At 53.2% G+C, this 12,612-nt stretch overlaps 1 protein-coding gene across 1 annotated transcript in view; it reads right to left on the bottom strand.

Moving 5' to 3' along the window:
- The window catches only part of Lamc3 (laminin subunit gamma 3), a 58,904-nt gene extending 49,040 nt beyond the window's left edge, over window positions 1–9,864 (bottom strand). Inside the window, exon 1 of the mRNA XM_027423866.2 lies at window positions 9,447–9,864. Within this exon, the coding sequence (XP_027279667.1) occupies window positions 9,447–9,864 (418 nt within the window). The remainder of the gene's footprint in view (window positions 1–9,446) is intronic.
- Window positions 9,865–12,612: the final 2,748 nt, after the last annotated feature.

The following is a 12,612-nucleotide window of genomic DNA, read 5'->3' as shown; positions in this document are numbered from 1 at the left end:
CACAGAGAAGCCCTGTCTCAAAAAACAAAAAGCAAAACAAAACAAAAATGCCACCATTGTGGATAACAGGAGCCAGCCTTACCCTACAACCCAGCATGCCCAGTGTGGTGTATCCTTTAAAGCCTGAAGGCAGGCATCACAGAAGACACACACATATCTGTGTTCACAGCGCCCACTGTTCAGGACAACCAAGAGGAAGAAACAGTCCAGCCCATATCAGACTGGCCCATCTGGCCCAGCCATGCAAAGGGCAGATGTTCAACTTGGAAAAGTGGGGCAACTTGACCCTTGGGCCTAACATACAGACAAGCCCTGAGGGTGTGGTGCTAAATAGAAGAAGTGTGTCACAGACAGATGAACACTACAGACATGCCTTGAATCACACGCACAGAGACAGACAGTGCGGGGGGAGGGGAGGGACTGGAGGATAGCTTAATGGATAGCAGCACCTATTTGGCTAGCATGAAGACTCAATTTCAAATCTCAGCTCCCAGTAAAGTCAAGTACTGCTGCATGTACCCGTAACCCCAGAATGGACTGCGTAGGAGTTGGGGAGGGCAAAGACCCCAAGAGCTTTGTGCCAGCCAAGCCCAGACAGCAAGCTTCCAGTTCAGTGAGAGACCCTGTCAAAAGGCAACAAGGTAGGAAGTGATACAGGAAGACACTTGCTGACCTTCTTTGGCTTCTGCATGCATACATGTGTGTGCGTGCACACATACACACACACACAATACTGCACACATACACACACACTGCACACATACACACCACACACAAACACACACACCACACATACGCACACACTACACATACACACACACACCATACACATAAACACAGATACCACACACACACACACACACCACACAAACACATACCACACACACCACACACATTTACCCACACTTCATACACAAATCACACACACATACCACATACACCACACATACATCATACATATACACACATACCACACACTACACACACCACATACACACACTACACACATCACACATACACACACACTACACACACACACCACATACACACCACACACATACACCACACACACACACACACACACACCTAATACACACCACACACATGGGCAGTACAGGGGCTGGTTGCAGCTCTTACAGAGTACAGGAGTTCCCTGCTCACAACTACCTGCAACTCTAGCTCCCAGGGGCCTGACATCCTCTCTGGCCTCCTCAGCAGCTCCACTCCTGTGTATATACCAACACACAGACATACACACAATTAGACAGTAAAATAAACATAGTTAAAAGATTGTACATTTTGTAAGGGGCTGCTGGGATGGAGGAGGGCAGTCCATTCTGTTTCTTAAGTTGAAAGCCCTCGGCACAGCTTCAGAACAGGGGGAATGGGTTTGTGACCCCAATTGCACAGACTTGAAAGAGGAGCCAATCATAAGCTATGTGTATTTCACCACAACAAAAGAAAAATTTAGGGTAAATATATTGTCCCTTTGGGAAAGCAGTTTGGTGACAGGGATGAGAAGCCGCAGGAATATTCCCAGCAACTGACAAAAGAAGCCTTCGTCGGTGGGGGGTCATGGCCTAAAAGCACAGACCAACCATCAAGGCATTTTATAGACTTGGAAAAATTGGGGATCTGAAGACATAGCTAAAGGGATCTACAGGACAGCAGTTCCCACAGTGACCAAAGCCAATGACAGACAGCAGAGTCGAAGACACCCGGGAAAGTCAGAGTCAAAACGGTGAAAGGGAAAAAGACACTAGGTACTGTGCAAGGTCATAAAAGGAGAACCTAACAACGAGCAGCAGACCTGGTGAGGCAGCTCGCTTGGTAAAGTGTGTGCCCCACAAGCATGGGGACCTGAGTTGGAATTCTTAGCATAAAGAACTGGGTATTAGGATGTGTGCCTGTAAGCAGATGTGGGGGTAGGCACAGATCATCCCAGGGCCCACTGGCCAGCCAGCTTACCTGAATCCATGAGCGCCAAGCCCTCTGAGAGTCCCTGTCTCAAGAAACAAAGTAGATGGCAACTAAGGAACAACACCCTAAGTTGACCTCATGCACACACACAGAGAAAACATGCACAGAAATGATTTGAAAAAAACAAATTAAAAGTCTATGTTCCAGTCAGGTGTGTGGTACATGCCTGTCATCTCAGCACTTGGGAGGTAGAGGCAGGAGAATCAGGAGTTCAAAGCCGTCCTTGGCTATAGAGTGAGTTCAGGGCCTGCTGGGCTGCCAGGGACTGTCTCAGAAAAACCAAACAAAAGGCATGGGCCCCAAAGACAGCCGTCTAATTGGCGAGCATGTTTGTCCTCGGAACTCAGCACAACTGTTCCTCCTTCAGTTTCCCTCTGTTTTTCCCAATTTTCTTTCCTGAAGCTTGTTCTAATTTAAAATTGGAGAAAACCCAGCTTTACAAAACTTTTTAAAAAGCAACCGCCTTGCCAGGTTCCGTTTTAAGATGTTTTCTAATGTTCCGTGGCAGCACAGTTGGCACCAGGTTTCTGAGTCCTTCACGAGAGGGTGCAGGGGCCTAGGTGGGGTCAGGCAGTGCCTGGCTAGCTCCCCAGTTGAACACCAGGCCCAGATGTGCCCAGATGTGCATGCACTGGGGTGGACACAGGTGCTGCAGGCCTGGTAGGTAAACAGTGAGCAGTCAGACACCTCCCAGGAGGAAGCCAGGAGACACTTCAAAGGTGGCTGGCAGGGAGGCTGCCCTCAGAAAAAGAGGGTCACAGGGATTGCATGCAAGCAAGCAAGGCTTCTGCACTGGGGAACATCATGGCTCCTTCCTTGCCAAACCAGGAGGTGAGAGCTGCTGAGGCAACATCACAGGGGCCCAGCGGGATGGTTTTTTGGAGAGTTAATTAGAAGAGCAACTCCAGCCTGCTCTGTAAGGAAGGCAGCCTGGAAAGCTGGGAGAGGAATATAGTGACAAGCATGAAACCACAGCCACCTAGGCTCCTGTAAGCTCTGGGGGCCAGAGAGGTTCCAGGGTGATGGTTTTGTTCCTTAGCTCTAGGCCACCCAGTATACTGTCCCTCCACCTAGAATGCTGTTTTCCCCAACTCCCTGACTACCTTCCATGCATCTTAGCCCAGCCCATTGCATTGAGCACCTACTATGTGCCAGTCGAGCACACCTGCACACTGTCTGTCTGAGACCCTGAGTCTCATTATGGTATGCATTCCACTAATGAGAAGCCTGCAGCTCGGAGAGAAGGGGTCCCAACTCCACACATTAAACAGTAGGATCTCTCTTGGTTTCTCAGGTCCTCAAAAAGGCTATGCAGAGACAGCTACCCTTCCACTGGGCTCCCTAGGTGCCCAGGGAGACAGGGCTTCTAGGAAAGGAATATAGATGATCATGGAGATGCAGAAATTTGCCCTCCAGGCTTTGGTGACTACAGATGCAGTGGCTGCCATGGCAAGGGCCACCTGAGCCAAGCGCCAGGTGCTAAGACACATCTGCCCCACCAGCTGGGATGTAAAGTCCATCCAGACATGGAACTGCCATAAACCGAGCTGCTCTGCATCCGGTGCTGACCTGGTGGGTAGGCCAGGCTTATTTTGGGAAGATGGAAACAAAACAAACACTAATTACAGCCATCTGGGGATCCAGGAGGGGTGGGGTGGGTGGGGCACCAGAGGGGGCAGCAAGATTTGAGTTGGAACACATGGACAGGCCAGACTGATACCCGCCACTGGGAGCCACTTCCAGTGCAAGAGTGTTCTCAGGCCTGAGCCCCAAGTCCTGACATCCACAGTCAAGTCCTTCATTTCCCAAGCTAGCTTTTGGCAGCCCTAGGCATTTGGAACCCCTGTGAAGAACTGGGGTCCCTCTGATCACAATCCACCGGCCACAGGAACCAGACTGAATCAGCCCTGGCCCCACACCCACCCTCCCACCCCAGCACCACACCTAACGCATGTCAAGATTGTCAAGTGTTGTCTAGCTTGGGAGAGGAAACAGGTTTTCTCTGATTGGCGATTGCATAAGGTTTGTGTCAAGAAGCATTCTGAGGCCCGGTCCCAGCTGTGATCACTGGCGTCTACAGAGTACAAGTCTGCAAGAAAGGGGGATGGGCATTCCAAACCACAGCCGAACATAAATAAACACACGAAATAAACAGAGGAAGGGCAGAGGGAATGGCGGGGAGAAGGGCTAACAGGAATCCAGGGAGTGATTGAACACTCTGGCAAACAGTAAGTCTTGGGACTGAAGAGGGTGTTGACTTGAGAAATACTTGCCTAAGTATATGGGGAGTGGGGGGGGTTCTTTAAGGAAAGTACATAAAACAGAACATATGCCCTTAGCTATTTCTGAGTGTGCAGCCCATGGTATTAAGCACCTACATGCTGTTATGCAGTCACCGACATTGTCCACTTAAACACTTGCTTTCCATCTCCTTCCCAGCTGTCTACTTTCTGCCTCTATGAATTTGACAGCTCTAGGAACCATCTAGAAGTAGAAGCATGAAGCACGTATACCCTTGTGACTAGCTAACAGCCTCAGAGTTCGCTCCTGTTGTAAGTAGCACATAGCACTGCTTCATTTCTGGGCTCCTTAACACTGCACTGTGGAGATGGTCCCCATGCAGCTGAGCTGTACTGCAACTGACTGTTGGAAGGCTCTCAGAGCACTGCGGGGGGGGGGGGGGGGGTCTTTGCTCCCGGGCCCTGGCATGAGGTCCAAGGACCAAATGGTGCTTGGAAGCTGCTTAAATGGTCCAGTCTAGGGCTTGGGTGGAGAGCTGGGTCAAGATGAGTGGTTCCTTTGGGCAAGGGGGTGGGGGGTCATCTCAGAGGTGGATCATGATTCCAGCAGGTGAAGTCATGTCATGAGGTGGGGTAAGAGCTGACTGACCTCAGAAGGGCCAGGGCCAGGCAGGGAGGAGTTTCAGAACACTCACCAATGCCTCTAGAAGGGCCAACCTTCACTCAACATTTCTCTACCTGCTCCTTCCCTTGCTCCTGCAGAGGACACTGGGTGCCAGAGACGCACTGGTCAAATGTCTGACTTTTCTCTTGATAACTGGGTAGGTCAGCATTGTGCCTCAGTTTCCCTGTCTGCAAAAATGGGCATAACAACTAGAAGCTGAAGAGATCAGATGTCTGCAAGGCTCTTAAACAGCAGGCTGGCAAATGAACTTCAGCCACTGTTTAGTCGTTTTGAGTATTCACTGACTGACATTGACCAAGAAGCCTGAGCAGGAGGCCTGGTGCTGCGTGTGGGGTGAAGCTATGAAAACAAGGACCCTCAACCACACTGTGGCAGCTCAGAGCTGTGGATGGTAGCACACAGGGCCAAGGTAGGAAGGCAGGAGAGTGCAGGCCTGGTAGGAAGCTCCTGAAGGAGGACATCCTAAGATGAGTGGGTGCAGGCACTTTCTCTGCCGTATCTCCAGGGCTTGGGATCTGGCACTCAGTGGAAGCCCACTGGCTTATGAGCTAGCCTGGGTTACCAGAAGTTCAGAAGAGAAAGTGAATGAGTAGAAGTGAGGGTGTTTACATCAAGGCCCCACAGGAAAGGAAAGAGGAGCTGCGGTTGCCCCGAGAGAGCCAGGGCCGTCGTCAGAACCGATTAGGTGGAAAGGGGTCCTGGGAGTCTGGGAAGCCACTTCCCTCCCCACTGCAGAACATTCCACCTTTGCAACTCCTAGATGATTGTGGGAGGCCCTGAGGAATGGAGACAGGGCTAGCTTGGCTCAGGGCCACTTCTGTGGGTGGAGGGAGGCTATCCAAGACCATTGCCTTGACTCTTGACCTGCCTGGGGCCTACCATTCCAGCCAAATCCCCTGAGGAGGTGGATTGAGGACTCTGTCCCCAGGCTCTAGCCCTAGCCAAGGCAAACATACCACCCACCCCATAGGAGGCACAACTGAGCTGAAGCTTGGGATATTCAGGAGCCTTGGGGCTACTGCGGGTACAGCAGGATCCCTGGCCCAGTTCCTAGTCGAGCCAGGCCTTTCCTTCACTGTGGCTGCTTAACCTCTATGGTCCTCTTCCCTCCTCCGGGACCATCTAGGCTTGGAGGGTTCCAGATCTATGGAACTGCCTCCATCTGCTCCCTTAGGCCTGGAGCACTCTGACTTTTCTTAACTCTTAGCACCTTTGGGCCTTGAAGGCCTGTGCTGACCATGTCCCCCCTCCACCAACTGAGGCTTCTATGCCCCATTTGTATTCTCAGAGCTGATTCTTCCACAGTGTTGTATGGCTGGCCTGCAGTCATGGGCATAGCTGTATTCTTATGACCTAGAGCCAAAGTCATAGGCTCCCTAAGTACTGGGCAGGTAGGTGACAGTGGCCTATCTGGCTACTTCCCCCTCCGCTTGGGGGCTTGAGACCCAGCTGCATTTTTCTATGGTCCTGGAGAGTCCTGACAATCTAAGACAAGAGGACACCAAGAGCCACCACACTGGTTTCTTCTAGGACAGAGGCTCAGAAGCTCAAGGCCAGCCTGCCCCTTCTAATCTGACCTAAGGGCAAACAGTGGCACTCTGGAATGGAACCATTCTTTGCTGTATATGACCCTGAACAACTGACCTTATCCTCAGAGCCTCAGTTTCCCCATATGTGAAGAAGAAATTCTGCCCCCCCTCCCCGATGCTTGCCAGAGAGTACTTGGTGCAGGCACAGTCACTCTCTGGTCCTTGAACAGTCTGTCACCCCATGGCCCTCTATTTCCTCCTCTCCCCACCCACCGCTCGCCCCAGCCCTGCTGTCTTCTCCAGGCCTCAGTGAAGCACTGAGAGCAGCCAGCCCCACCGTCCCCACTGTGGCCTTTCATCACAGACAGGAAGGCCTGGCTCAATAGCAACTGCGGGATAGGATTTGGACCAGATGTCAGGAGCTGCGGGGAGCTGGGAACGCTGTGACCTCCGTCTCTAGTTGACCTCCGCCTCCTCTCCTCTCACTCCCATCCCCTCTAGGGGACCCTGGCCAGAGCTGCCTCCTACTTTCTCCTCTCAGGAGCCTTCATGAAAGGGGAGGGCGACCCAGCAAACAGGGGCAGTAGAAGACTGATCGGGTGTTACCAGCCTACCTCAGGTAATGGCCAGGGGACTCCTGATCCCTGGATATCATGAGTCCATGACTTAGCTGCAGCAAAATTAAGATACTCGGCCCCCAAATGGGCCATCACAACCAGGCCCTGGGTCCAGATGTCTTTTGGAACAAGGTGAGCCCTTATTCCCTGATATGATGCCACCAGGGCTTTCTGCTCATCCATGAGGGCCATGATGGCTCCAACCTGAGCACCTGTGGCTGCATCCCCGTCCTTAGAGGCAGTGTGTGTGTGTGTGTGTGTGTGTGTGTGTGTGTGTGTTTATTTGTTTGTTTTGAGACAGGGCAAGGCTAGCCTATTCCTGTTTCTTCTGCCTCTACTTTCTGAGTTCTATCAGCATTATTTAGTGCTGGGGATTGAACCCAGGGCCTGTGTATGCTAGGCAAATACTCTACCAACTGAGCTACTTCCCCAGCCCTGTTCTTGTCCCCCCAGTACAGGCAGGGAAACTGAGGTGCAATACGGAGTCCCAACTTCCCAGTTGTGGCTGCGCTATGCTTGAGTCCAAAGTATCATTGTATGACTACTTCCCTATCTTGCTTTCAGAACCAACAATTGTGAGAACATTGAACTGGCCCAGTGCCCAGGATGCAGTGTGGCTCTGTCATTCGTTCATTCGTTCGTCCGTTCATTCATTCGTAATGGTACAAACTCTTCTAACCTTCTTTCTGCTTATGAGCTTCGTTTGCTGTCAAATGGGATGGGTGCTTTCCAGCAGGTGCTACCCTGAGGGCCTACCATATGCATGTGCCTTGTACATGTGTGAGAGTATGGAGGCTTTGCTCATATTCACAGCCCAGGATCTGTGCCTGGGGGCTGCTTGTTGAGGCATCTAAAGATCGCAGGAGCGTTTATCAGGTATAGCACAAGCACTGCTATGAAACAGGGCTGCCCCTTAAGGCAAACACAAGGCTTCCCACTCTGTCCCCATCCCTCCGCCCCGGTGCCTGAGGCCTGAGCTCCCTCCGTGGCATCTGGATTTCATGGGCACGTGTGACAGCCTTTGTTAGGGAACACTGTGTCTCCCTCATAGTCCCCCACCCTTCCCAGATTCCTCCATGGCCTAGGGGTCTTGCCAGCCCCATCAGCCAACTCCCCTAGCTTCCTGCTTCGTGTCTGGGCAGACCCCACCTCACCCAAGTTCCACCTCCTGCTCCAGACAGTCAGAGAGTCCACGTCCTCACCCCTGGGAACCAGGTTTGGGATGCTAGAGGAATGTGCCTCCCTGTGCTGCTAAAGGGGTTAAATATCTTCCTGCCTCTCTTTCAGAGGACAAGGCCATTTCCTAGCCCTTGCCAGGGCTTTGCCAACCCTGTCTAGGAAGAACCAGCTTAGTCATGAGTGGTACTGCAAATGCCAAGTTTATATCCTGATCTCCATTGCACAGGAATGTCTGTGTCCTGAGCATCATTTAGCAGCTAGCTGTGTGTCTGTGCACAGAACACTTAACCTCTCTGAGTTTCCAGTTTTTCGGTAGAGACATAGTTCATCATCTGTCATCCAAACTGGGGCTCCAGGTGTGTTTGGCATCCAGGACTTCTCGGGGGTATTATTATGAGGATGTCTGTAGCTAAGGGATGGAGTGCTTACCTAACGGGCTTCATTCTGGGACTGTAGGCTGTACTCAAATGAGATTTCAGCAGCAAAATTTATGAATATTGGCTCTTATTGGGATACCCAAAGTTATAAATAGCCTCGGGTCAGGGTTAGTGCCAAAATGAGTTATGAAAATACCAAATCCAAGTTATCAAAGCTTTGGAAGATTTGCAGTGTCCGGGACATAGCAAGGAACCCAAGGAAGACAATGGACTTATCTGGACTTTGAGTGGGCAGAGAATATTCCAGCTTCAGGGTGGAAGTGGGGCCCTGGGTTCCCACCCCCAAGGGCCTAATGCTTCTACACCTTGGTCCAGGCTGGCACAAGGCAGAGGGGCCATGCAAAATGCCCCAGGTGGCTAGCCCATGGTGGGAAGAAATTAGCTGTCCTGTCCAGGGTGCTACAGAACACACATTTGGTGGCAGCTGCCCTAACTCCCATCCCAGGCTGCTCAAAGCCTTGGAGGTCCACCGGGCCTTTGAAGCTGACCAGATTAGGAGTTCCTGCCTAGACCAGGTCAGTCTGGAGGTGTCATTCCCCCACCCCACAACTACCCTAACAGTTCTTCCTGGGAATTGTTGCTGCATCCAGTTCCGCAGCTCTGGAAAAGCTGAGGGGGAGCTTTCTGCTCCCGGAAACCCTTAGGGATGTCCCTCGGGCTAGTCTCCTGCAGCTCAGAGGCGGCAGGTCCTGGGTCCTGCAGCCTGTCCCAGGTGCATAGTTCTCCTCTGCTAGGACCTCCATGGGATGGAGACAAGGTGTCAGGGGACACATGCTTACCTAGGCGCAGGGTAAGGTTAACTGAGGTGGGATACTGCACCCCGAAGGCCATGGACGGGCTCTGCCACCAAGTGCTGTCATCGGGGTTGTGGAAGTCTGTGAGGTAGGAAGCATCGTGGCGGAGCTGGGGGTCGGCGTCGTCGCAGCGCTGGCACTGTGGCCCGGCTCCAGGAGTCCCCACGTGCGGGCAGAAGTCCTCGGGGGGCCGTCCGCACGTGTGCGAGGCCTCGACGTGTCGGCCGAACGCCGCGTTCTCGAACTCAGGCAGACAGCGCTGCGCACGACCCGCGCCGTCGTAGCAAGAGCCCATGCCCGCACAGGCCGCGCAATGCGCCTCTAGCATCACCAGCACCACCAGGGACACCAGCGCCATCAACACCGCTGTTGTCAGGCAGGACAGGACCCTGGACACAGCCATGACCCGTGCCCTGCTCCGTGCTGCGTCCCGATCCACTCTGTGCCGCGTTCAGCGCTGGGCTTCTTTGCTCCACTGGCCCCGCAGCCCTCCCCTGCAGGCGGGTCCCGACGGCATCTGAGGGCGGGACCCAAGCAGGCGACACCCCGAGTTCAGTCCCTTCGTGCTCACCCCCACCTGCTGGACGTGCCCGGGAGTGCCTGCTTGTTCTGGCTCGGCTGCGGACCTGGGACTGCGAGCCTGGCCACAGCGGTCCTCTTTGCAAAATGGGCTGGGTAGAGACACCGCTTCATTCGGTTAGTGGGATGTTTCTATGGAAGCCGTGCGCATGTGAGCCCTCCTGAGCCAAAAGGCAAGGCAAGCACAGGTCTTCACCTGGCAAAATGACCTCTCGGAGTTTCCCTCTATACTCGTCAGCATTTCTCCTTCAAAAGTGCTACCGCTCCTGGCTTCTTTTTCCCAAAGCTGGTATTTTCACCTGAGATTTACCAAGGGGCTTCCTCTCAACAGAGGCCTCCCTTTCTCCCCACCAAGCTTATGCCCTTCTCAAGGCAGCTGCAGGACCTTGTAGATAGTGAAACAAAATGACCCCATGGCAGGGACATCCCCCTGAGCTGGACACTGTCAGACCCACAAGGCCTAAGGTGGAGAGGTCCAGCAGGGGTCCAGCCCTGCATGGGAGTTAGGGTCAGGTTTGAGGAAGTGGGTCTCTTGGGGTCGGGACCAGTGGTCCAGAGTCATGGCAAACTGTGCCCCTGTGGTGATGACCTTGTGCTGCTTCACTCTGGGGCTTCCTCCTTCACACCGATAGACACAGGGGTCACAGGGGTTCATCGCATGAACAGCTGGTGGGACGGGAAAAGGCAAGCTGGTTCATAAGCATGTAGAGTGAGTGCATAATTAATTCCAGGATGAAAATGGACCAGTGCTGGCCCTCTGAGTAACCCTTGGTTGGCCTGTGTGGGCTGGTCCCACTGGAAGGGGCGAGCTGGAGACAGTGATGTGGAAGTGACAGACTGAGGAGGCCAGTGCTCTTTGCCCCTGGCTGCAGAACAGAGTGGACGCCCCTACCACATCCCTATTAACTCTCAATCAAGGACCCAGCTTGGGTAAGTTACTCTCTCAGTTCAACCTACGAGGCTTTTGTTGATTTGCTTGAGAGACTGAGTAGGAGAGGACCCATGCTGCATGACACAGAAGCCATTAGCCATGTGATATTTGGGTCCTTTCTGTACCACCTATGTGGCTGTGGCAGAGCCCATCGCCTCTCACTAAGACTGCCCCTGAATCTTCTCCACACAGCTGCCTTTGTAGCCAGGTCCCCAGGACTGCCTTCTGCCCCTCTGATTGAATGTTCTGGTATACATCAGGTTCCAGAGAAGGGAGGGTTTGCCTTATCTATTTCACCTCTGCGGCCTGTGTTGAGGCCCCTATGTGCTAGCAATAGCCCTAGTGGCATCCTGATTCCCTCCCCACCCCGGGCGGGGGTGGAGGGCTTCAATCAGAGCCAACAGAGGTGGCTGCAATGTCGTGTTGGCAGCTTCCCTGGGAGCAATGCTCTATGTGGCAGCCCCTCAGGCCCCTCCAGCTTTCCCTTGAGCATATAAACAAGTCCTGTCAGAAATACCTAAGCATTGGAGCAATATGTGCAGCTCAGAGCCCAGATCATCGACAATGGTCACTACAGTGAAGCAAGCCAAGATCCTACTCTACACACAAGCAGCTAAGATACAGCTCCATCACCCTGCAAGGCTGGCTATACTGGGCTTGGGCACGCACCACCCTCTTCAATGTGCAGGCCTTGGGGACACTAGGATGAGGCACATTTGGCTCTTGCCCCTTGAAAGTACCCAGCCTATAGGCCCTACACAGGACAAAGACAAGTTCATGACGTGATGTGGGACTGATACCATGGCACCCTGTTTCAGCTTCATTCCATCACCAGGACCACCATCAGGCTGGCCTGCTTGATAGTCCCCCCGCCTTGGTGGGATGAACAAGGAAAGGACATCACAGAGGACGCCTGCTCCCGCAGTATCCAAGGCATGTTTGTGGGATGCACAGATCTCCAGGCTGGTTTGGGGGCCGGGGCTACAGGTGATAGCCTCTTTCAGGGTCAGCTGGATGGTCACCAGCTGGACCAACATCTCTGCCTTGGCTGGTGACCTCAGTGGCAGTCCTTGAAGGCACCCAGGTGCTCTCCTTTCTCTCCTTGAGTCCCCAAGGTGTACAGCATCAACCACCAGGTGGCGACATTGGCTATAGTAAGGAACAGGTCTCTCTTGCCCCCTAGAGGCCAAAAACATGGTGGCCCATGGTTGCGCCACTGTGTGGGGTTGACCAGCAATCAGCCAAGAACAGACCTGAAAAGGGAATAAAGTCCAGGGAAGGCTGCCTGCCTCATTCGCCTCCAGCCCTGCCCTTGCCACCTAGGCCCCACATGGCAGGCCTGTACAGGTGTACACAGGCCTGTAGACGGGCAGGAGTGACTGCCACTCCAGGGGCCTTGGAGACAGGAGTGACTCCCAGAAATACTCAACAGGAGGGGGGCAGAGCCAGGCCTCCAGCTGCCTGTGTGTCTTCAGCCATCTTTCACCCCTCTAACAGGACAGACACTCGCTCCCACACTCACCATAAATCTTGGGGAGTCTCTGTCCAGGCAGCTGGGTAGGCACCCACATTCCAGGCTCAGTGGGGATAATGCCAGGTGAGGGGAAGTGCACGGTTGGCTTTCATTCTTCCTTCCTATGA

Source organism: Cricetulus griseus, chromosome 6 (genome assembly GCF_003668045.3).
Source record: "Cricetulus griseus strain 17A/GY chromosome 6, alternate assembly CriGri-PICRH-1.0, whole genome shotgun sequence".
In the NCBI taxonomy this organism is placed as follows: Eukaryota; Metazoa; Chordata; class Mammalia; order Rodentia; family Cricetidae; genus Cricetulus; species Cricetulus griseus.
Note: the sequence above shows the minus strand (reverse complement) of the source record. Positions and strands in the feature narration are given on the sequence as shown.